At 38.4% G+C, this 26,440-nt stretch overlaps 1 protein-coding gene across 19 annotated transcripts in view; it reads right to left on the bottom strand.

Moving 5' to 3' along the window:
* FMR1 (fragile X messenger ribonucleoprotein 1) overlaps nucleotides 1–26,372 on the bottom strand; it is a 41,674-nt gene extending 15,302 nt beyond the window's left edge. For 16 of the 19 annotated variants that reach the window (XM_008273452.5, XM_008273451.5, XM_008273455.5 and 13 more), the window contains exons 1-9: nucleotides 26,060–26,291; nucleotides 15,992–16,044; nucleotides 12,083–12,176; nucleotides 9,893–9,964; nucleotides 9,535–9,683; nucleotides 7,964–8,057; nucleotides 7,764–7,880; nucleotides 5,474–5,644; nucleotides 5,305–5,383 (exon numbers count right to left, since the gene is read on the bottom strand). In XM_008273452.5, the coding sequence (XP_008271674.1) occupies nucleotides 5,305–5,383; nucleotides 5,474–5,644; nucleotides 7,764–7,880; nucleotides 7,964–8,057; nucleotides 9,535–9,683; nucleotides 9,893–9,964; nucleotides 12,083–12,176; nucleotides 15,992–16,044; nucleotides 26,060–26,110 (880 nt within the window). In that variant the 5' untranslated portion in view covers nucleotides 26,111–26,291. Of the gene's footprint in view, nucleotides 1–5,304; nucleotides 5,384–5,473; nucleotides 5,645–7,763; nucleotides 7,881–7,963; nucleotides 8,058–9,534; nucleotides 9,684–9,892; nucleotides 9,965–12,082; nucleotides 12,177–12,649; nucleotides 12,786–15,991; nucleotides 16,045–26,059 lie in introns of those variants that run through there. The other 3 variants (XM_089324177.1, XM_089324178.1, XM_008273450.5) reach the window with 2 other exon arrangements.
* Between the last annotated feature and the right edge of the window lie 68 nt (nucleotides 26,373–26,440).

The following is a 26,440-nucleotide window of genomic DNA, read 5'->3' as shown; positions in this document are numbered from 1 at the left end:
CTTAAAACCAGTTTTATTCTTCAGTAACATCTCTTAAATCTCCAAAGCTTTCAAGTACTAGAAACAAGTAAATAATTATTTTATCATTTTATAAAATTGAATCATATATACCTAAATAAGAGCCCAGTGAAAAAGGCCATCTCACAACAGGATCTTGTAACTTGTGACTCTTGTAATAAGAATGTAACTTGGGAACTCTTGCATGTATGGCTGGTTCAATCCCTTTATAACTTCTCTTGACTGGTTACTGGTCAGTGAACAGAACTGACACCACTAAATCAGGACTACTGATCTAAGTGCTTCTGTCAATTATTTCTGCTCTTTTCTTCAAATCAAAGGGTAGAGGGAGAGAAATTATCTGGAATCTTCCCATATTTTGCTTTCAGTCTACAACACATATTTTCATAAATTAATGATGATTTTAATGTTAACTACAGCTGACTGAATAAAGTAATTCACTATCATGCAATACTTCTTACGACAGCTCCATAAATAAAGATCTGGCTTGCCAAATCCTATAGAAAAACACATTCTGAAAAAAGTCCTGATGTTCCCAGTATTGTAGTGGACGATGCTGAAAACAGAATTCTGGTTTTACTGAACAGAAATGCAATGGTTTGAACAGGAACTAGGATGATTTATTTCAGCAAACTTTCTGGAGAAAGGCCGATTAATTCTGGGATCCTCTTTCCAGGTGGAATCCACTTTTAACATTTAAAAAATAATTCAATCCAATTATACATTACATAGTTATTTCCAAAGCCCAGTGGGCAATTTAGTACAATTCTGCTTTACAAAAAGTTTACACAAATAGATACATGGATAATCTTCCCATTTAATTATTACAACTCTGTGAGATGTATGCTATGATCATATTTGTTTGACAAGTGAAGAACAGAACACCAAGAGGAGCTAAAACAACTGGCAAAAGTCGCACAAATACTGAAAAATGAATGAAGTAAGACCAAAATCTAGATCTAACTCAAATGCCCAGGCACTTCCCTCTACAATCATGCCATACTACAAACTTCAATAAAACTGATAACAAGTTTCTGTCTGTTGGTAATTAAAAAAAAATCCATTCTATTTGAGCTAGGTTTTTTTGAGAAAAGTATTGTTTCTGGTGTTATGCTAATTGCATAGGAAAATGTTTATGATTTTACGAGGGGATCTTCAAAGAGTTCATAGAAAATGTATATTATTAAAAATTAGGCAAGATCTTCAACTTCTTTACACCAAAATAAATTTGTACTAACTTGCTATAAAATATCTGATCAGAATTTAGTTTGAGGCATTAAGAAGGATAAGACACAAATTTAAAGAGTCTTTATCAGAGCAACATGAATTCTGCTAAAACTGAGATACAAACATCAAATTCATGATGAAGTTTTTGGTGGAAGAATGGTGACATCACTGATGCTTTATGAAAGATTTGTGGGGATAATGTCCTAAAAGAATTAGAAATTTGGAAATGGAGAACTCATTTGAAAATGTTTTTTTCATCTACTTGAAAGGCAGAGTGACAAGAAAAGTATTTTCCATCTGCTGGTTTACTCCGCAAATGACTGCAACAGCCTGGGCTGTGCCAAAGCCAGAAGCCCAGAACTCCATCTGGTTCCCTCAAGTGGGTGGCATGGACCCAAGCACTTAATCCATTATCTGCTGTCTACCAGGATTCATGAGAAAGAAGCTGGATCAGCAGTGGAGCAGCCTGGACTCATACCAGCATTCGAAGTAGTGGCTTAAATCCACTGTGCCATAACATCCTCCCTAGGATAACTCACACTAAGAAGAAACAAGATGATGTTGAAAGATGAAGCCTACGGTGGTGGCAAATCATCCACATCAATTTATTTGTGAGGACAAAATTAATGTTATTCATGCTCTAGCTAGAGGATCAATGATGAACAACAAAAACAACAGCGAACACCACAGACTTAAATTGGTTCAGTTCCGGAGTTTGTGGTCACAAAAGGCTTCCATAGCCTTGGCAGCTCATGGCAAGAGCCTCGAGTGATTACTGACATCATACATAAGAGTGTTAATTGTTAAATTAACAACAGGAGTCACTGTGCACTTAAACCCCAATGTAGGACCTCTGTTCTCAATGAGTTGTACTATGAGAATTAACTGCAAAACTTGTTCTCAAACAGTACTTTATATGTTGTGTGTGTGTATGTGGGTGCAAACTGTTGAAATCTTTACTTAGCATAGAGTTGGTCTTCTGTATATAAAGTTAATTAAAAATGAATCTTAATGAAGAATGGGATGGGAGAGGGAGTAGGAGGGGGGAGGAGAGGGGCAATGGGAAGAACCACTATATTCCTAAAGTTGTACCTATGAAATTTGCATTCATTAAATAAAAGCTTTTAAAAAAAAGAATATCTGTGTTTTATACACAAAAAACATTACATATGGGGTATTTTACAGATGTTTGTCTTATTATTCCTGATACGTTTTTATATATAATGGTCAGGTATATGCAAAATACGTCAAAATAAAAACAAAACTTTAAAAATAAAAAAGGTTCAGTTTATACAACTCTTGACTCAAAAGTTAAAGGGCAGAGCCCTCAATGGAAATATGAAACAAGTGGCAGGGCTAGTGCTGTGGCACAGCGGGTAAAGCCGCCACCTGCAGCAGTGCCGGAATCCTATATGGGCGCCAGTGAAAGTTCTGGCTGTCCTGCCGTTCTCTGCTATAGCCTGGGAAACAGTAGAAGATGGTCCAACTCCTTGGGCCCCTGCACCTGCGTGGAAGACCCTGAAGAAGCTCCCGGCTTCTGGCTTCGGACCGGCACAGCTCCGGCTGTTGCGGCCATCTGGGGAGTGAACCAGTAGATGGAAGACCTCTCTCTCTCAGCCTCTGCCTCTCTGTAACTCTGCCTTTCAAATAAATACATTTTTTAAAAGAAACAAACAAGTGGCACTAAGATCCTGAAGCATTTGTTGGATGAATCATAAGAGGAGATGAAACATGGCTTTATTAGTATGGTTCTGACAACAAAGCACAATCAATGCAATGGTTTTCAAGAGGTAGAAATGGTCCAATCAAAGCAAAGAGACTGGTCAAGAACAAAGGTCATGACAACAGGTTTTGGGGTGCTCAAGACATTCTGCTTGTCAACTCTCTGGAGGGACAAAGAATGACAACAACATCTGCTTATTAAGAGTGCTTTGAGACAAAGTTTTAGCCAAAAAAACACCTTGGAAGCTTGACCAGTCTTTCTCCACCATGACAATGCGCCTGCTCATTCCTCTCAAACAAGGACAATTTTGTGAGAGTTTCAAAGGAAAATCATTAGGCATTCACTTCACAGTCCTAATTTCACTCCTTCTGACTTTTTTGTTTCCCAATCTTAAACCATCTTTAAAGGGCATCCAATTCTCTGCAGGTATATAAGATTTCACTGACATGGTTAAATTCTCAGTACCCTCAGTTCTTTAAGGGATGATATAAAATGGTTGATACCATTGCTTACAAAAGTGTTTCAAGCTTGATGGAACTCATTAAGAAATAAAACTTTTTTATTTTTATCTTTTAATTCCATTTTTTTACATGAAGTTCCCTTGTATGCTACCCAAAAGCAGGCTTAGTGGCACTGAAATTATGTAAACAAAATACATAGTAAGACCACACATCACTTTCTACAATCAGCCAAGATCTCAAGTAAAAAGATAAAAGGTATTGACAGGGGTCAGTGTTGTGGTGCAGTGAAAATAAGCCATTGCTTACAACAGCAGCATCCCATATCAGAGCGCCAGTTCAAGCCCTGGTTACTCTGCTTCTGACCCAGCTTCCTGCCTGGGAAGGCAATGGGAGATTATGTAAGCACTTGGGCCCCTGCTACCCATTTGGAAGTCCAGGATAGAGTTCCTGGCTCCTGACTCTGGGCTGGCCCAGCTCTGGCTACTGCAGCCATCTGGGGAGTGATCCAGTTACTCTGTCTTTCAAATACATAAATAAATCCTTTAAAAATGTATAGGTAGCATATTCCAATTCTATTTATAAACTAAAAACATAAAACCTATGTAGCTTTCTTGAGGAAAATACATCTGATTCTGACAAGATCTACTAAAGATACCAATACCACTTGGGAATATTGGTGAGAATTTCCTAGATATTTGCTGATATTCAAGGTGGTAATGGTCATGAAACAATACTCAAGTCAAAATGAAGAACTGCCATTGGCTTTGCAGGAAGTTTCAGAGACATCTGATATTAGGTACATTCAGATCTTCAACCTTGAGATAATTAAAATGATTTTTACTGGAGCAAGCATTGTGGCGTAGAGGGTGAAGCTGCCCCTGCAACACCAGCATCCCATATGGGTGGTGGTTCAAGTCTCAGCTCCTCCACTTGCAATCCAGCTCCCTGGTAACAGCCTGGGAAAAGCAGCAGCAGAGGGCCCAAGTGTTTGGGACCCTGCCACAATGTGAGAGACCTGGAAGAACCTCCTGTATCCTGGCTTCAGCCTGGCTCAGCCCTAGCTGTTGCAGCCATCTGGGGAGTGAACCACCAGATGAAGATTTCTCTGCCTCTATGTCTCTCCCTCTATATAACAGACTTTCAAGTAAATCTTTAAAAACATAAAATGAATATTATCACTTTATAGCACCATGAAGGAGATCAAATACCAATCTAGTCCAAATTAGAAAGTCTCCATTCATTTTGTAAAATCGTAAGATAAAGAGGCCAGCATTGTGGTAAAGTGGGTAAAGCCACTGCCTGCGATACTAGCATCCCATATTGGTACCATTCGGTGTCCTGGCTGTTCCACTTTCAATCCAGCTCCTTCCTAATGGCCTGGGAAAGCAGCAGAAGATGGTCCAAGTGTTTGGCCCTTCCCATCCACGTAAGAGCCCTAGAAGAAGCTCCAGGCTCCTGGCTTTGGCTTGGCCCAGCCCTGGCCCCTTGGGACCATCTGGGAAGCAAACAAGTAGGAGAAAGATATTTTTCTCTCTCTTCTTCTCCCTCCCCCTTATCTTTCTGTATCTCTTTTAAATAAAATAAATAATCTTAAATATATATAGAGCAAGAAGGATAAGTAAAATGTATCCTTTCAGGCATTAGTAGGTTTGATCTAGCAAAGCACTCTCTTTTGCACATCTTCTGAAAATATAATCTTTTGAGTATTACACTGATCAAACATTTTTGGTACACTATAGCAACAGACCATACTTTAAAAATCATATTTCAATTAAATAATACCCTTGAGTAAGGGGAAATGAATTTCCTTGGCATATACATTGTTTGTGTAAATTTTGTTTTTCTGGTACATGTTAACAGATATTTCTCACTCACCTACTAAGTTCCTTGGAACTTGTATGACATCTTCAGCAAATTCAAGAAAACTTCTAGCCTTTTTAACTGCATCTTGATCCTAATAAAAACAAGGGAAAGTTTGATGACAAAAATCAGCCAGCTGAAATACTCATTTGAGGTAGAAAAAATTATTTACCAAAATAATTACCTCTCCATAAATATGAAATGTGCAGGTATCTTCATCGAGATCAATAGCAGTGACCCCAGGTACTTTTCTAGCTTGCTGAATATTAGCACCATGAGTACCAATAGCTAGACCCATCAGATCTTCTCGTACAATAAACTGTTCATGAAACCTTGAGGCAAGCTGCCTTGAACTCTGAAGAGAAATGTATATCTGATGAATATGCTTCGTCAATTAATAAGACAATTGTAATCAGGTCAGCCATGTAAGTTATCATGACCCTGTATATCAGGGGCCAGTAAATTAGTTTCAGTAGAAAACTAATTTTGGAAACTATCTCCCACAGTGTAAATACTTTTTAGGTTACTTAATGTCTATACTATTTGATAAATTTTTGTTAATAGGAAAGAGCTTGTTGACAATTTTCCAAAGTTACTTTCAAAAACCTATTTGTAAGTCTGCTTTAGTTAAGTAATGACATCAACAACATAGTAACTAAGAAGCAGAATATATTATGCTCAAATAAAACCCAGCTCATTTGGTCTGACAGACTCCCTGTCACAATACATCTTTATAAAATTTTTTCTTATTTATTAAAGGATATAAATGTATGTTTTTTAAAAAGTGCTTTTTAATAATTTATCAATGGTACTGTGATCTAAGCATCTCTCTGATGAAGTGATGACATTAAAACCCTCTCTTCCTCCCCAAATTCAAGAAAGGAACCATAACATTTGTTGGTAGAGAAGTTAAAAATGAATGATCATAGATCATGTCAAAGATTTAAAAGGAATCCTAGTTTGCATCTGAAACCTAAAATAAGATCAGAGTCTGTAAGACCTAGTGATATAGATCCACGATTAAGTACAATGAGCTCTTTCAAACATTCAGTGGTGATGAAACTAAGTTACACTGCCACCCCAAACTTGTGGATAATCATGTTTAACAAGAGTATCAAAATTTCATGTTTAGTTCTAGCATGCTATTAATGAAAACCAAACATATTAGTGGCTCATGTTGAAAAATGCAAACTTCTCATAAAGTATATGTGGTTCTCTTTAATATTAGTAGTGACAAAAGATAGGCATGCATACTAGTCTCTCATTATTCAACGCACCTGGTAATTTGAATAAATGCACATATCTAGTATAAACAATTTTACAAATAAAACATCTTTTTATTAACTATAAAACATATGAAATACTCCTAGGAATTTCAAAAGGTCATATTTTTTGAGTCCTGGTTCATTAATCTGATTCATTCTTTTCATTGATACTTCATTGATAAATGATAAGCCAAAGATAAGATTACAGATCATTTAAGAATTAGATATGTAAGAGGAGGCATAGAAATATATTTCCTTTAATACTCACAACGAGCAAAGAGGCTGCTCTGCTCTAAAAGTTATGAGAGAATTGCTAAAGAAACCACAAAATTATGAACATAGGGACATTAAGAAAGAATGAAAGCAAAAACAATTAAATAAGACTCCCCATGGCCAGAAGGAAAACAAAGTAGCAAAAGGAGATTTAAATTTTTCCTCTCCTATTAAGAGTTCAGCACTCACACATCAAGTTGGAAGGCAGAAAATTTTACAGTGTAGCTTTGACTACCTTCTCCTTTAAAATGCAGTTTAGAACTCCTTTTTTTTTCTTTACTATTTCAACTGAATGATGTTGTTCCTCTATCAAAATGAATGATGAGGAACTCCTGAGTTTGACAGTAATATACTTCAGTTGGCACATTAAACTAAATCAAGTTTCTATGGCAATGGATGGACATACTAGATAGTTATCAATGAAAATAAATGTATGGTGATGGAAATTATTGGAGAATTAATAAAAGTAGATAAAATGCACCTTAAGAGACGAAATAGTAAGTTAGGGAAATAGCCTCTGCCAGGAATCTGAAGACAGGAGTTTTAAAGAGTGACAACCAATTAGAATGATGAAGTTCTATACCCTTTTAAACAGAGATAAACATACACAATGAAAGGAATGATTAGATATTTAAATACTCTCTAGTACTTTAATGATAACATTATATGGAAGAAATATTGCCTCATTTTATTAGCAGCTCTAACTTCTAGTAAAAGTGAACTGATTAGAAGCCCCTTAATATACATAAACTTCTACTTAATCTGGAAACCTTAGGCATGAAAACTTTAGTATGATTATGCTTTTGTACAATATTCTACTATAAAGAATTGTTAACAAATGATAAATAAATGCCAAACTTCCCCCTATTCATTTTGGAACTGTATAGTTATTGTTTCCAGATAGTCTTAAAAGCAGTGCTAGGGAAAGTGTCATACCTCTAGCTGCTTACTGGCTTCTTCATTTCTCAGTATCAGAGACAACTTAGTGCGCAGACTCCGAAAGTGCATGTCAATCAGCATATGTGCTCGCTTTGAGGTGACTTCATTGATGGACTAAATTATATAAGTTAACAAGATTATTATCAAAACAAATACCACAAATGAAATACACCATAAGACAACTCAAAAACACTCACCAAAATGACAAGCTGGTAATTTTCTGGATCGTAAGTTACAGCAAAGGCGCCAACTGCCTTTTTGAAGTCCTTATGTGCCGATTCTTTGGCACACCTAGAAACAGAAAGAATATCCATCATTAACTAAATGATTATGGGCACCAGTTTGAGACCCAACGGCTCCACTACCAATTTAGCTCTCTGCTATGGCCTCAGAGGGAGTGCAAGATGGCCCAGTTGCTTGGGTCCCTGCACCCACGTGAGAGACCAGGAGGCAGCTCCTGGCTCCTGGTTCTGGATCAGCACAGCATCAGCCATTGCGGCCTTTTGGGGAGTGGACCAGTGGATGGAAGACCTCTCTCTCTGCCTCTGCCTCTCTGTAACTCTGCCTTCCAAAAAAAAAAAAAAAAAATCTTAAAAAAAAAATCATGGTTCCATGTTAAATTTATATAACATAAAAAGTTTACTTTAAAATTTTAAAAGCCATTTAAAAGTTTGATATCTTCACTGTTTATCTCTAAAACAACCAGACAATTCAAGCATTTGATACTACAGAGAAAGTTATGTTTTAGCTCTATTTATCATCTCATATTTACCTGAAAATATTTTTGCTAAAAAGAAAAACCTGGGAGAATTTGACTTAAGACAGAATTAATCTCATCTGTTTTATCTGTTTCAAAGGCTTAAAATTCATTAATGAAGCTAGTTTATTAGAATGCAAATACAGGGTCCGGTTCTGTGACGCAGTTAGTAAAACTACCACCTACAGTGCCAGCATCCCATATGGGTGCTGGTTTGAGTTCTGGCTGCTACACTTCCAATCCAGCTCTCTGCTATGACCTGGGAAAGCAGTGGGAGGTGGCCCAAGTGCCTGGGCCCCTGCACCTGCATGGGAGACTGGAAGAAGCTCCTGACTTCAGATCAGCCCAGCTCTGGCTGTTGCGGCCGTTTGGGGAGTGAACCAGCAGATGGAACACCTCTCTCTTTTTCTCTCTGTCTCTCTGTAACTCCGCCTTTCAAATAAATAAACCTTTTTTTTTTAAAAAAAAAGTAAATATATATTGTGCATACTAGACATGTATCTAGCCAAATAAGTAAACAAGTACAAGGCTGGCTTGATTATAACTAGGAAAAGCTAAGGAAGGTTTTCCCACGACTTTGGCAACTCAAACCATTTCTTTTTTTTGGACAGGCAGAGTTAGAGAGAGAAAGAGAGAAAGGTCTTCCTTTTCCGTTGGTTCACCCTCCAATGGCCACTGCGGCTGGTGCGCTGTGGCCAGCGCACCGTGCTGATCCGAAGCCAGGAGCCAGGTGCTTCCTCCTGGTTTCTCATGTGGGTGCAGGGCCCAAGCACTTGGGCCATCCTCCACTGCACTCCTGGGCCACAGCAGAGAGCTGGACTGGAGAGGGGCAACCGGGACAGAACCCGGGGCGCCGGCGCCGCAGATGGAGGATTAGCCTAGTGAGCCGCAGCGCTGGCCAACTCAAACCATTTTTGCCACAGTTCAATGAATCTAAATTTTAAAAAAATTTTGTTAAGTTAATAGCATAAAAGTTGTTAAGTTCTCAGCATTTTCAGCTTGCACACTTACATCTGCCGTAAATCTTCTGGCACATCCAGTTTGATCTTATGGAAAGTATCTTTCGTAGCAGGTTTGTTGGGATTGACTGATCGTAGACGTTCAATTGTGACAATTTCATTATAGGTAGCATCACATGCTGCATATTCTATCACATAAAACTGAGAGAAATAAATAAAAGTCATTTCTAGTCATAGTTTTTAAAAATAAGAGTAAGAAGCTGTACCTATTTAGTTTACCACCTAGTGAAAATGTTAGTAGTATAATTTAAAATAGATAAAACTATTTCAAAATAGAAATCCAGATTGAAATGCAGTACATAGGGTCAGAAAAGGGAAATAGTGCCAGGAAAAAAAAAGTGTTTTCTTACCTCACCCTTTATCATCCTCACTTTAGCCAACCACCAACAACAAGGCTCTTTTTCATTTGCTCTGGAATAAACCTATACAAAAATTACAACACAGGATATTTCATGATTAATACAATTTTGAAATCTACAGATTAGATGTCTAGGCAATTTTCTTGAAATGCCTACAGGTGTGTTTCAAATCATTCTGTATACCTTCAACCAGATTGCCTACGTACTCTGAGCTATATATAATCAGGAACTACCTGAGACTGCCTGGGAACTCCCTGCATAAAGCAACTTTCCTATTCCTCTGTTCTACTTCAGGAAAGATTTAGTGCTCTGAACAAGCTATCCATTCATAAACATGGGCATAATTTTCTTAGGTACTTAGTGAGCTATCTAAACATGTAAAAACTTGTTTTCCTTTTTATTCATTTTAGCAAGAACTATTTGGAAGTTACTGACACTGGTCTATTGCCTGATTCCTCACTTACTAAATGGCTAAGACCACTTAGGATACCACTCTGACATTCACGTCTCCTGGGGACTAAATGGATAGATTGTTGTCTCCTGCCTCCTTTCCACTAAAAAGGACAATTCCATGCTGGCAACTTTCTGGATACCATCTACCTGCTCTCTCATACATTGTGGATCATTTCTTCTAACCGATCCCTTTTGATGACCACTTCAAAATTCACTAAAGACATGCAGCATGGAACCTTAGTGAAGACACTAGCAAATAAAAGTTAATAGGAAGAGAGACAATATAGTATGCATAAAGAAAGAGACAAAAACATTCAGAAGCAGAAAGGAGACCAGGTGAAGAAAATGGGGAATTGGGAGGAGAGGCCCAGAGGAGACAGAGGTAGAGTCTAAGGTTCACAAGTGAGTCAGGGCTCAATCTCATCTCCCTTCTACAATTACACAATACCAGGACTAAATACAGTTTAACCTACCTTTGCCTCCTGCAGCCATCTCTGTCTAATTTTGCTGTAGCCAGAGATAACATCAGCTAATTGTTACATAATATAGTGGGGTCATTTAGCAATGCTGTCTCACTGGTCTTCACTTGTCACATGACTAAGTTGGGGGAGGGTTTCCTTTAGCCTCCACCAAACAATTATCTTAAGAAATCCTGATACAGACCAAAAGACCTGGTCCTTGCCTTCAGACAGCTTATATTCTCCTTAGGAGATACAGATAACATTTCTGTGCCCTATCAGAATTCCTTACAAGAACAAGTCCAGCTTTTTCCACCTACTAGGTACTGAGTATATATTTAATAATACTTCATCCTATTTCCACTTTAAAACTAGAGAGAAGAACATCAGCTTGGACATCCAGAGACCCTCCATGACCACTCTCAAAACAGTACTCAGAACTTCCCCTACATCACCTTTCATCCCCTTTTTTCTTCTTCACGTGACTTACACTTGTCATGGTATTAGCTGTCCTTACTAGAATGTGACCTCATCAAAGGCAGCAAACTGTCCTGTTCACTGTACATTTGGTACCTACCAGAGAAAATTTGGAACTATTTACAAGGCATTGTTAAGAATTTTTCAAAGAAAGAGAAGCAGCTCAAAATGGAATGTGTGAAAAAGGTAAGAGAGTACACATACTGTAATATTAAGCAGACTACATGTGTCATAAGTACAAAAACAATTTAAAATGGAGAATCAGAGACACAACAATTTTGTTCATGTATTTAATCTCTGTATCACCTTTTGGTCAAAAACTTCAGTGAGTCATTCACAATATATCCTGTGAGAGGTTTTACATATATGTATAAATAGAAAGTAGTAGGCTACCAGGAAGATTCACTGCTACTAAAAGAAATTCCATATTACCATTCTAAGTACCATTCTCTCTTTCCTTTGTAAAATTAATTTTCCTTATCTATTTTGCTTTAAATAGGAATACAGCTATAGACAAGCAATAAGTTACCCAAAGATTCAGAGACTGAGAGAAAGGGGGAAAATACCAATAGTGGCCAAATCTTGGGGCAGTGACATTCAAAGCTATGCCCTGAGTGCTGCTCAGATCACCACATTTAAGCATCATGTATCACTTCCAAATCATTAATATGGGCCAAAGGAGTATCTGCCTCAACCACAATTCTCTAGGTAGTTTCAGTAGTATTAAAGGTATTTTAAAAAGCACAGGTAAATTAAATACCCCCATTCCTTCAGTGCTTAAGGAGAAACTTACCTCAACTTCATCACTTTCATTTATATCTTTATTATAACCTACAGGTGGTGGGAATCTCACATCATGGAATGGAATCTGCCTCTCTGGTTGCCAGCTGCAAATAAGTAAACACACAATTATGTAACATGCTTTTAGAGTTTAACTGAAACAATGACCATGCTGCCACTAACGTTTGGTTAAGTGGAACTCTCTTTTTCTAGTCTTAAAAAGCAAATGCTTTACAAGGGTCAGTTTTTACCAAGTGGGGCATAATGGTAATACAGAAAATTTTCAATGAAGTCTGCATGTAGCACAGCAGCTTTGTAACTTCCACTGTGGATTATTTCTATAAACAATAGATCAATAGTCATTCTTTCAATTTCAACTCTGAAGACTTTTAGACATAAGGCCCCAATAGAAATGACCTTTAATATTTACATTAAATGTTAGTATCAGTAATTGTTAGTAATGTCATCAACATAGCTCCACTTGCAAAGGAATTTTAACCACATTCCAACAACCACAGAAACTGCCTTCAAGTTCCCAAGCAAACTGGGGCAGTCAGCACATTAGCAATTCACAACTCACTTTTCCCCCTTTAAATTTTAGATCCCACGAGGCTGTCAATTCTTGACACGGTAGCTGGCTGCTGATCAGCATGATGCATCAGCATGCACTGGGCTGGTGGGGATCTCCTAAACCACAGAAACCCAATAGAGATGGCCTAGAGGAATTCAATTAAGTTGCCTATGTTTCAAACTTAAAATGATATGGAGAAACTTTGAAAGACACCACAAATGCTCTTTTATGTCATAAAGATACATCAAAAGACAAGCTGCAAAAACACTTAAGGATTCAGCTGCTGGAGCAGTCATTTCTGAGTTTTTTTTTTTATTTGACAGGTAGAGTTATAGACAGAGAGAGAGAGAGAGAGAGAGAGGTCTTCCTTCCATTGGTTCACTACCCAAATGGCCATGATGGCCAGTGCTGCACCGATCTGAAGCCAGGAGCCAGGTGCTTCTTCCTGGTCTCCCACTCGGGTACAGGGGCCCAAGCACTTGGGCCATCCTCCACTGCTAACCCAGGCCACAGAAGATAGCTGGACTGGAAGAGGAGCAACCAGGACTAGAACCTGGCGCTTATATGGGATGCCGGCGACGTAGGCGGAGGATTAGCCAAATAAGCCACAGCACCGGCCCTCTGAGTTCTTTAAGCTTAGGGTGTTTCACCAGCAAATACTGAGATTTGTTCAATGTATAATGCTGATGTCTTGCTAAAGGGCTTTGAGGAAAGTGCTAATTTGCCTTTTGTTTTTAAAGAAGAGTTATTATGAGGCTGGCTTGTGGCAGGTAAAGCTGCTGCCTGCAACACCCAGCATCCTATATGGGCACCGGTTCATGCCCCAGCTGCTTCACTTCAATCCAGCTTCCTGCTAATGGCCTGAGAAAAGCAGCAGAAGATGGGCCACACGTTTGGGCCCCTGCCTCACATGTGGGAGACCTGGATGAAGCTCCTGGCTCTAGCCTGGCCCAGCCCCAGCCATTGCAGCCATATGGTGAGTGAACCAGCAGATGGAAGATATCTCTCTCTCCCCCTGTAACTTTCATAAATAAATAAATCTTTAAAAACATTTTATTATTTAAGAGGGCAAATAATTAAGTCAGCATCTGTGGAGGTCAGAGTAGGGTCTAAATTAGACCATATTTCTCTCTGACTTATACACACTTAAAAACCATACTTTGTCTCTGTCTCTCCCTCTCCCTGTCTGTAACTCTACCTCTCAAATAAATAAATTTTTTTTTAAAAAATAAAAAAGAACTATAAAAATTTTTAAGTCTTTACCTCAAAGCAGCCTTTTTATACTCATTGAAAACTGGGGACTTTTAAGATAAATTCATTGCTAAACTTGATATATAAAGCATATAATGCATAATATAATTTTCTTGGTTTCAAAGAAGAAAAGTGATTTTAAGTTTCAAGTATATAGAGATAAAACATCAAATATATTAAAATGTGAAATATGAAAGGAAAAAAATAAAATCACTAAATTAAAACAAACTGGTAACAAGAGTTAACTGAAAGGAAAAGAAACTAGAAATCTGAAGTTCTCTAAAATGCAATATTTTTCAATAGAAAAAAATAAAAAGCAAACACACAAGAAACAGCAGAGAAACTGGTAGGGCCCTATCAAGTCCTGGTCATGTTGCTCAATCCTGGTGCTGCATTTCAAATACACTCCACTAACACAAGGAAAAACAGTTGGTTTATTTCAAATTTCCAGGGAAAGAAACTTATATACAGATACAAAAGATAAATAAGATGACCCAAAGATTGAATACTTTTAACATTATGGTAGAAATATGATTAAAAACAAGAGAACTGATCTCGTAATTCAATATATAAACTAGACACATTCTTACATGCAGAGAGGAAATGAGTGATTGCTAAATACTTTAGATTACAGACTACAGGAGAAACTAAAAAAGTGGCAAATAAAGATAACTCTCCCTTAATAGGAAACAGTGTTCACTGAGTGATGAGAGTAAGCAAATCAGAGTAGAATTACAAGGAAAAAACTCTCTCCAAGTTATAAAGGATTCCTCCATTACAGGTATGAAACTTGCCTCCTGTACAACCAGGGATACTTGGAAACAGAAAAAGGCAAATCCTGGAGCATCTGCCTTAATATATTCAGAGAAATGCATTCTATTATTCAACCTTGTGTTTTGGACTGAGATTAGTCTAGAGCTGGGAAAACGGTTGGATACACTCAATCCTATTATCTCTCTCACTCTAAATGTGCCTCAGGTATCTAAGGATACTACACTTTGTCCTGTTGCTGGCTCAAATGATATGCTAACAGTCTAATTACAAAATTTATTATCTAGGCACTGAAATGCAGGTCTGCTTTTAAACTGTTTTAGAAGCAAGATGCTTTTATTTATTGCTCAGTATGACTGCATCACATACTATATTTTAATACACTGATATAATTCACATACCATATGATTCCACCAATTCCAATGTACAATTCAATGGTTACTATATCCAGTTATGTACAATCATTACTAGTCAAGTTTATACTTTCATCACCTCTAAGAGAAATCCTGTACTCTTTAGCTATGACCCTTCCCATCCCCCCACCAGCACTAAGCAACCACTAATCTACTTTCTGTCTCTACAGATTTGCAGACTGCTTTTGATATACTATAAGTCTCTTGGTACATAAATGCCAAAACGTTTTAACTGTCAACCACTCATGAGACTTCAGTAAAATTATAATATCACGTCCATCTGTATACTTTGATTAAGGAGTTTATTTGTACTTTGGACTCCTGAATGACCATTATGAAGACTCTTTACTGGCACTCAAAGAATTTATCAAGAGACTTGTCTCACCCCCTAAAAAATGTTAATATATTTACACTATGGTTGCTGTCCTACATCTAGATCCGTACTTTCATTTTCTCATATAGCAAAAGCAAGCAGAAAAGACGAGCTACTGCTATTACCAATTATAAAAATATAAAATATAAAAAATAAGTTAACAGGTAAATAGGATTGTTTCTCATAAAATTATACTACATAACTAAAGCTATCAATTTTAGATAACTAAAGCCATCAATGTTTCAAAACCCATGTAGATTCTTTTTTACTAATACCCATGAAATGCCTATTCAAATTCCAAGTTACTAATACGGAAAAAACTTTTATTCAGTCAATAGGACTTAGATGTCAGAATCAAGATTATACAAAAGGGGACACTGAGGTCAACAGCACAAAGTCATTCTACTGGTTTAATATGAGTTGTTCAGGAACTTCTTCATAAAATGAAGATCCATTCATGAAAAACACTCTAGACTTAAATTTTGAAAGAGTTAAAAAAAATTAGCAGAAAATATTAAAGAACTTGAACATAAATACACTTACTTGTTTTCAAATGCCACTGTTATTGAATCTTCATGAACATCCTTCACAAATGCCTATAAGAAAAAGCTAAATTAACTTTTACGCTTAAAGATCATTTTTGTTTTTAGGTGAACTTTTACAGAAATATCAAACAATTTATGTTTAAGAATAAAATGGAGAGTCAAATGAAAGGTACATTCACTTATCACATGCACACTGCCAGCTATTATGTGCTAGGTTCTAGAATTAAAACAGATAAGTAAAACCAAACATTAAAATCAGAAAATTTGCTCCAGAGTTCAACATTTCATAGGAGAAACAGGGGTATACTAAAATTACAATGCAGTGGTTGAGTGCAAATCTGGAGGTATACTTTAGGCCAGCAGTATTAAAAATTAAGAAACATTTCAAAGCTCTATGTTGGCCCTTACAGGTCTGTTGTAATCTATCTTTCAATAAAATTTTAGGAGAATTCAGGGCCGGCGCTGTGGTGCAGTGGGTTAAAGCTCTGGCCTGAAGCGCCGGCATCCCATATGGGCACCAGTACTAGTCCCAGCTGCTCCTCTTCCAATTCAACGCGCTGCTATGGCCTGGGATAGCAGTAGAGGATGGCTCAAGTCCTTGGGCCCCTGCACCCACGTGGGAGAACCGGAAGAAGCTCCTGGCTCTTGGCTTTGGATCTGCGCAGCTCCGGCCGTAGAGGCCATCTGGGGAGTGAGCCAGTGGTTGGAAGACCTCTCTGTCTCTACCTCTCTCTGTAGCTTTTTCAAATGGATAAAATAAATCTTAAAAAAAGAATAGTAAATGATTAAATATAATCTTCAAACTATATATATACACAATATATACAAGTACAATAAATTTCCAATCACATGCTGTAAATACCACCAAGGCCAATTACTAGAGTTTAATTAAATTCTCAATCTCATAGGCACTTGGAGGAAAAAAATATAAAAGTCCAGAGACTCAAATCTTTTAAATCTGGTGGCACAACTGTTAGCAACCTACAGAAAGATGTCATCTGTAATTCTATAAAATGAAGTTTTCAATAGGTGCAGAAAAGGAGGGTTTGGGCAATTAGAGGAATAGGACAAAGCATAAAGAAACTCAACTGACTTTACATCATAATTCATGTTAAAATAGCTCAGAGAGATTTAAGCTTTTTACTCACATTTATGCTGTACATATTTCTTTCTCTCCTTCACGGGTTTCTCCCTGCCTATAGGACCTTACATACTCCTCTGGCTGTAAAAGGTTCTTCATGGGGGTTGGTGTTGTGACAGAGAAGGTAAAGCCACCATCTGGAATGCTGGCATCCCATATGGGTGCCAGTTGGGCGTCCCAGCCTCTCTACTTCTGGTCCAGCTCCCTGATAATGGCCTGAGCAAAGCAGTGGAAGATGGCCCAAGTACTTGGGCTCCTGTTACCCAAGTGGGAGACCTGGAAGAAGCTCCTGACTCCTTATTTCAGCCTAGTCCAGCCACGGTCACTGTGGCCATCTGGGAGTAAACCAGCAGATGAAAGATCTGTCTCTTCCTCTCTCTGTAACTCGAACTTTCAAATCAATAAATCAATCTTTAAAATAAAAACAGGTTCTTCATAGTCAGTCACCCACATCCCCAGACTCTGAAGGCTTCCTCTTTCACATTTTTAGATTTTGTAATCCAGGAGTGCTAAACTGCTTGTGACACACTCTGTACCTTCAGAGTCTCTCTCCATAAATGCTGTTCCTTCTTTCTTACTGTCTTTCTTTTCATCTAGCGATCTCCTACTGATTGGCATTAGGTTTCCATTCAGATGTCAACATGTATGGGAAAACTTAGATGACTAGGTTAAATCCTTGTCCTCTGTATTCTGATAGCATTCTATGCCATTCCCGCCATAGACTCACCCTGCATTATCACTGCCCATTGTTTCCCCAGGAGTAAGCTTCTCGAGGATGGTGTCTGTCTTAATTTTATTCACAGTTGTGTTTCAGAGTGCTTAGTATGAACTCCGTGAATAGTTATTAAGTGGATCATTACCTAAGAGGTTCCAATCCCAGCCCTAGGGAAAACGTGTGTGTGTGTGTTGGGGTTGGGTGGCAGTTAGTAAGGGAAGACTATTAGAAGAAAGTGAGGTTTCCAGTGAACCTTACAAGATAAGCAAGAATTAGACAAACGGGAGTAGAAGATGGAGAGGCATTGCACTGGACCTAAGTAACACAAAGATTTGGAATTAAGAAACAGCTTACAGTATGATGGAAATAAATTCTTTGTTATAAAGGAAACCATATATGGGAACTCTGTACAACTTAATTTTTGCTTTTAAATTTAAAACTATAACAAAGTAAAAGTTTTTGTTAAAAAGGAAGCCAACACAATTCAATGATGGATAAGAACAGTGTTTTCAACCAATGGTGCTGAGACAACTGGAATAACTTTTAGTTCATATCATATGTAAAAATCAACTAAAACACATCAGAGATCTAAATGTAAGTTAAACCTATAAAACTCTTAGGAGAAAACATAGTAACAAATCCATATGACTTTGGATACTGTATATCCACATTGGGAAGATAGGTAGTTTGGATTAAATTTCTGTATCCTAAGTATCTCACACAATTTTTAGTACATAGTAGGTCCTTGATAATGTTGTAAACAAATGATTTACTGCAAACATATTGGTAAAGAAATATTTCTCCATGGGCTGGTGCTGTGGCATAGCAGGTAAAGCTGCCTCCTGCAGTGCTGGCATCCCATGTGGGCACTGGTTCGAGTCGCGGCTGCTCCACTTCTGATCCAACTCTCTGCTATGGACTGGGAAAGCAGAAGATGGCCCGAGTCCTTGGGCCCCTGAACCCACGTGGGAGACCTGGAAGAAGCTCCTGGCTCCAGATCGGCACAGCTCTGGCCATTGAGGACACTTGGGGAGTGAACTAGCAGATGGAAGATTTCTCTCTCTCTCTGCCTCTAACCTTGCTTTCAAATAAATAAATAAATCTTTAGGAAAAAAATATTTTTCCAAAGGCTTGATATAGGTAAAAGGATCCCTTTGTAAAAAATGAGACTTCCTGGGTCCAGTGGTGTGGCACAGCAGGTTAAGCCACTGCTTGCCATGCTGACAATGCATTGGTTTGAATCCCAGCTGCTCCACTTCTAATCCAGCTCCCTGCTAATGTAACTGGAAAAGCAGTGGATGACTGCTCAAGTATCTGGGTCCCTGACAGCCACATGGGAGACCAGGATGGAGTTTTTGGCTCCCAGCTTTTTGGGCTGGCTCAGACCCGCTCATTGCAGCCATTTGGGAGAAAATCAGTGGATAAAAGATCTCTTTTCTCTTTTTCCCATTTTCTCTCCCTCTCTCTGTGTCACTATGCCTTTCAAATAGATAAATCTTTTTGTTAAAAAAAAAGTGAAACTTCCTCAAAACCCAAATTAAGGCATATAAATCAAGCATTAATCATCTACTCCTAGAAAAAAAATATGGAAGCTGAAGCAGGGCCCTGGAAAATGATAGACACCAACCACACACCTCCAAGAATGTTTAAATGAAGAAAAGTGAAACTACACTAAAAGTTTCTTTGTAGATTAAGGTGGATTACAATGGCTCTACTATATCCAAGGTAGCTAAATTATTATTTTAAAGCTTGGGTAGTATATCCTTATAGTTGCTGGGTCAAGGCGGGAGAAATCTACATTTTCTTCTTATCATTGTGATCTTGCTTATTTTTACTCTGCTATATTTAGGCTACCAACATTTTCTACAATGTATTTTAAGAACTCTAGTTTTAACACTATGTTTTGGAATACATGAGATTTCATAAATGTGCATGCCCCCAGTGTTTGTTCTAAGGGGTTGTTTGCCTCACTATTACTTCATCACTTCAGCAAAAAGAGGCCCTATTTTGAGCTAAGGGTGTGGAAACCAGTCACTTGTGGGTTCTTAGTTTTATAAACTAAGTCATAAAAAATATAGAAAACGGGAAGGACAACTCTTATGTCTCTCTGGTGCTTCCATGACGGCTAAGATCAAAATAACAATTTGCTTTGACGGATATTAGATTACTGACTAAAATGAGACTCCTATTAGGAGGTGAGTGATTCCTTATTTACCAAGAAAGGCCATTGCTCTGTCTTTATCCTCGTCTAAAATTTTATTATGTTTGCATGCCTTAGCAGTAATTAACATTAGTTTCTTTCTGTATATTACATGCTGAAAATGTTAAATCCTTTAGTCAGCTTACGGAGCCTTATTCCAGCTGGGTAAAGAGCTGTTCTCAGTATTTATCCAATACTACTATCCTTGCATAAAACTGTGTTTCCACTATGGTAGCAACTGACCACATGTAGCCATTTCACTTAAATTAATTAAAAATAAATAAAATCGAGTTTCACATTCACTCTTGCCATATTTCCAGTAGCCACTTATGGCTTAGTGGCTACTGTAGAGGGCAGTACTTATTTAAATCATTCAAAAATGTTGGAGACTGCTTTCACATCCACTATAAAAATCATCCTAAAAGTAAATCTTATTATGATATTGTCATATATTTTTATTTTTTCTATTTGCCTAAAAGTTATTGCCCCATTTATTCATACTCATTGATCACATTTGTCTCTTTCCTAAGACGAACTATTCCCTCAAAAGAGGAAGATCTCCAAGTGTTGTGACTATTTAAAAAAAAAAAAGTGTTCACAGGCTCTATATGCAATTCCAAGCGGAAAATGTCAGAAATGGTTTCATTAATCATCATAGCATAACATGGCCTCTGCCTCTGAGTTAAAGAGGCTTATCTGCATGTTGATGTTTGAGTGACTGTTTCAAAATCAGTTGTTTTTAGTCACTGTTTGCATATTATCTGAATATGGAAGTCATGTAGTACCTTCTGGTTGCTGCTTTAACAAGCAGAATACAACAATTGCCCTGACCAGCATTCACACAAAGGGCAAATATCTTAGATGAGTCCAAGGCCTTTAAACTGTCATTTCTACATGGGTTCCACAGCTTACTGCTTCCTCCTTTTGACCCTACCCCTTCTTCACCCACATCAAGCAGACTTTTTTCCTGGACACCTCAAGGGCACTGTCACTCCACCCACCACCAACTTGGAAACTACATTTTGCTATGATCCTTACCTATCAAGCACAGTTGGAGTTTGTGAACAAAATAAGGAAATGCCTAAGAGGTTTCTAAAGGAGGAACTTCTGAATGAGTTTTTAATGAATGCACAAAGGGAGCCTCACTGTATTAGATGGCAGCCAGGGCACTTACTGGAGTCAGTGAACTTAGCAGTTAAAGTTAAGAGCTTTGCTGTGTGGTGTGGTAGGCTGAGCCTCCACCTGCAGTACCGACATTCCATATGGGTGCCAGTTCAAGTCCCAGCTGCTCTACTTCCTATTCACCTCCCTGCTAATGGCCTGGGAAAGCAGTGAAAGATGGCCCAAGTGCTTGGGCCTCTGCACTTGTGTGGGAGATCCAGAGGAAGTTCCTGGCTCCTGGCTTTGGATAGGCCCAGCTCCAGCCGTTGTGGCCATTTGGGGAGTGAACCAGCAGATGGAAGACCTTTCTCTTTGTCTTTCCCTCTCTCTGTCTGTAACTCTGCCTCTCAAATAAATAAATAAAATCTTAAAAAAAAGCTTCACTGCAAATCACATCTAGGGTCAAAATCCTGGCTCTACGTAATAGTCGTGGTCTCCAAGAGGGGGTCTTTGGACTTCAGAGTCCTCATCAGCACATAAGGTATCGGACCAGACTTCGGAAGTTGCTGTGAGTACTGAAATCATACACATAAGTGGCACTAAATGAGAAAGAAAGTAGAGAGGGGGCATACATCATAAAAGATGCAGTACCATGGATGCTCTTGCATTACAGAATGTTACCTCTCAACAAAGGAAAAATCAGAATAGAAAAAGAAAAGTATATTTCCATAAACATACTAAATTCTAAAAGGCTATTTAGACTACGAGAAGAAAAAAGATGTTAATAAAATATCTGGGGTTTGAGAAAAATGTTAAGATACAGTTCAAAGCAGATATATGTTCTTCACCAGGGGGATAAACAGGAACTTAAAAAAATCATTATGAAATCACTTAGTGTACTGGTTAACTGGGCCAAAGAGGCAATCACAACCATACTTACTATCTTACAATGGAAGCCACTATGACAAGATTGGTTACTGTGCATAGAACTTTCAGTGTAAGCTCCTGACCACTAGGCAACACATCTACTACATAATCAGTAGGTTTTTTTCACTAACAACAGAACATGTAGTGTTATGATAATTCTTCTAAGAGAAAATCTGTAACACTGTAAAATATGTCTCCAAAAGAAAACCATGCAAAGACAGGGAACAGGGACATGTAAAATGTGGTTAAGATTCAAACCCAAAGCTTCATCTATAAGGCAAGTTGTTTTATGTGGTCCCCCTTTGTATGTGGGCATCAATAACATAATGGGATGAACAAAAAGAGAAAAGTACAATAAGTTCATCAACAGTCCTTAACAACCACAGCATTATCTCCAGGAATATTTAATTTCACATGGGCATTTACCACAAATCCTGGGAAAAATACAATTCTTTCTGGTTCATCCTGACCAAAAGACAACACAGCTACAGAGAAAACAGTATTAAACAAGTTATTAATTTTTCTTGTATGTATTCTACCTTTTGAATAATTCAGGTTTTGAGATCCAAATGTAATGAAAGTATCCCTAGCAGGGTCAAATATTTCTAACTTCACCTTCTCTTAACAGGTATTTGTATGAAGAAATATCTCACTGTATATCTACATCTTCATCTAAAAAAATGGGAATAACAGTACTTCAGAATTATGGGGGAGGATTCCATAAATTAATACAGATAAAACACACAACAGTGCCTGCCACCTAGAAAGCATTTAGCACCTGTTAACCATGATTTTAATTATGACTCTAATCATCTCAGCAAGCACTGAATCCATATAGATAATAAACACTGAAAAGGGTATTTAAATTTTGGGGTAGGGATTGGGGGGTAAGGTGGTTGACCTGAATAACTCATTTCCTAGAGTCACAAAATAATATCTGCATGCAAAGTTAGCTCAAGAGACTTCAGAGACATATGTGAATGTGAACTGATTTTCATTTTAAGGAAGTTTCTAAACTCAAACTTTATGCAAGTTTATAGACAGTAAAACAGTGATTTCTAGCTGGCAGTGTTTAGTAATCAATGTCTTCATCAAAAAGATTCCCTCTTGATTATACATTTTTATCATATTTAGCTGCTAGCTACCAAAATGCTCATGAAAGGATAATCTGTCTTCATATATCAAACTTCAAAACATACTAAAACCTATGAATCTTAGAGGACAAATTACTGTGGTGCTTACACTGGAATGACATACATACTATATCTAAAATGGAGTTAATTCATTACCATTCTCAGCACATCAGAACTCCCAGTCCAAAGAAAACTACATAATTTGGGGCAGATACCCCTAGAATTAATACCATCCTTTAGGAAATGCTCCATAAAGATTTTATAAGGTATAAGCCACAGTGTTTTTATATCTTAGGGTACCCATAGGATTCTGTGAGTGATACATGTAATCAACTTTTACTAAGTGAGAGAAGTACTTAAGCATAAAAGTAGTGGCTCTGGCGATTACCAAACCCAATTTCAAAGTTTTTAAGAATAAACACCAAAGGGCAAAGAAATAGAACAGTTGCATCTTGGGGCTTAGATTTCATAGTTCTGTTAATACTGAATCCTAAGCTCGAGTTATTTTTTAGAGAAAGAATCAAACATTTTTCAGTATACAATCTATCCGTGGTTGATACTGCAAACTTGGACAATGTACTCAGAAGATGGAGAACTGCCCTTCAGAATATGGTGGTTCTGCCAGGCACAGCAACGTCTGAATTCAAATTACCCTGAAGTTGTTTAATCTATTTAGTTTCTGAAGACTTTTTTAAATCAACTTGATGAGCAATGTTCCATTTTTCTCTAAAAATTTTACACTTCTCCAGGTGATCATTTTTTAAATTGATCTTTACTTTCCATCCTTCCTGTCCATCCCAGATGAGGAACTTATTTTACTTTTGCTTTACTTTTCTAACTCAAAGCAATATTATAAGTTATATAAAGGTTTAAACCTTTTTTCTTTATCAAAACCATGTTTCCATCAATATAGACCATTTGAGGTTTTCTTAAAAAAATCAACCTTAATTTAAAAACCATAAAAAAATTCCCCTATAGTCATTCAAGTATTATATTTCCCCAATGGGAACTAAAGGACAACCCATTCTTGTTTGTTCACCTTCAAATTTAGTGACTCTGTTAAAAAATGAAACCCAGAAAGGGAAGATCAATGACAAAAGGCAGAGGATATTTCTTATATTCCAGACAGTTTACAAACGAAATCACGTGAGCCAAAAAATCTTTCAAGACCAGGATGTTTTAATTACTCTCTATGGCAAGCAAACTTCACTAAAAGAGAGTTAAGAGCCAAAGCTAATCTAAGCTGATATTACAGATTAGGGTACTACTTAACCATTACTATATGTATATATACATATGCATACATACATACATACACAGATATATGCACATATGTATACATTAATAGTTAATACCACAAAACAAGTGACTAAAACTATCAATCCAGGACCCAGAAAGATTCTACACAAACAAGCAGAAACTATGGATCACTGAAATAAATGCAACTAAAATTTTGACTGCAGCGTCAACTGAAACTGCTTTATATTGGTGAGATTAAGAACATAAATGCTGTGCAGTTTTGCTTCTTTGTACAGTAAGAGGTTTCTTTTTGCAGAAAGCATAGAACAGATATATATTACTCACTTACATGTTGAAGTCCAAACGTTTCCACAAAACTGGTTAACACATTATGTTTAATAACTATTTTTCATACTACTATGTGCATCTTCTATTGCTAAAATACTGCTGTCATGTGGGATATTTACAGAAGTTACATTCAAGATGAAAAGAACTTAGAGATTACTAGATCTACACAGTAAGTGCATCCCAATAAACACTACCAATACAAGAAAATACTTTTAATGTTCTTTTTAAAAATGTTAATAGTTGAGCTGCAATGATGTAACTTAAAAAGACAGTGAATCCATGAATGCCTTTTTAAAATCTCAATAGTTAGATCCACTGCAACGGTAGAGAATAAATAAAAAAAATATGGTCAAGTTCTTAAGAGCACAGAGCAAATATTTCCAAACGGTCTTCAAAAATTCCCTAGTAATCCTAAACTCTCCGTTAATTTCTGTGTGGTATATATTTGTCTTTGGAGACTTAAACATGAAAACATAAGCAGCAGAACGGCTCATCTTTTTAGAGACTGAAGCGTGTGTATTCCTGAATTTACCTCCATTTATATAAAGGCAAGGGGACTGTGAACGTTCCCGACGATCAACTTCTTTAATGCATTGTTGCTCGGATGTTAGGGTTTTCCTGAAACTTTTGAGTGTAAAATCTCCTCTGAAATCCACAAAAAGAGGCCACTGAAAATCAGTTGCCATTGTGATTGAGTGCTGACTACCACTTCTTACTCTGTCTCTGCACCCCTTACTTGCCCAGAACAGGGGAGCTCTCCGAAGTCCCAATGATGGACTGGAAAAGAGGAGCCAAAGGAGACCTTAAACCCTCTTTGGCCAGGAAGGAGGCGGCCCGGCTGAAGCGCCCCCTGCTCCTCCACAACTACCCACACGTCAGGCCTGGATCCCAGAGGATATTTAGGAAAGGAGGAATAAGCCGTCGCCGTCACTTAGCGCCGATCTCGGCCCTTCCCGCCAGGATCCCGTACCTGCCGCCGGCTTTTGCCCCATCCTCATCTCTCCCTGGCGGGTCTTGTCCCCGAAAGGGCCCCCACTTCGCCTAGGTTCCTTTTCCTTCCCATAAGCTGCAGGGCGGAGACGGAGCGGGGCTCCCTACAGGCCCCAGGTCCGGTCTTCCCTCCCAAACAACATCCCGCCGAGCGCGCCTTGGCCCCGGGCGCGGCACTCGGGAAGAGGGCCCAAGGCCTGCCTCCTGCCGACGCCAAGAAGAAAAGGGAGGAAAGGGAGAACGAAGATGGGCCCTGCCCTGGAACCAAGTACCTTGTAGAAAGCGCCATTGGAGCCCCGCACTTCCACCACCAGTTCCTCCATCTTCTCGTCAGCTCTGCTCGCGCCGGGAGCCCGCCCCCGAGAGCTGGGCTGCGGGCGCTCCAGGCCCAGCCGCCGCCGCCGCCGCCGCGCTGCTGCACGCCCCCCGGCAGCGGCGCCGCCGTCACCGCCGCCGCCCGCGCTCGCCGTCGGCTCGCCGCCCGCTCTAAGGCGGCCCCTCACCGGAAGTGAAACCGAAACGGAGCCGAGCGCCTGATTGAGGCTGAAAGCTCGGCCCGCTCCGCGTGTAAACAGTGAAACCGAGTCACGTGACCGACACCGCCCCTCCCCCCGCGGGTTCGGCCCCCTCGGCCCCGCCCTCTCCCTCCTTAA

This window comes from Oryctolagus cuniculus, chromosome X (assembly GCF_051225735.1).
Source record: "Oryctolagus cuniculus isolate XC-2025 breed Fujian yellow rabbit chromosome X, ASM5122573v1, whole genome shotgun sequence".
NCBI classification, from domain to species: Eukaryota; Metazoa; Chordata; class Mammalia; order Lagomorpha; family Leporidae; genus Oryctolagus; species Oryctolagus cuniculus.
The sequence above is the reverse complement of the archived record's forward strand: the minus strand, read 5'-3'. Positions and strand labels throughout refer to the sequence as shown.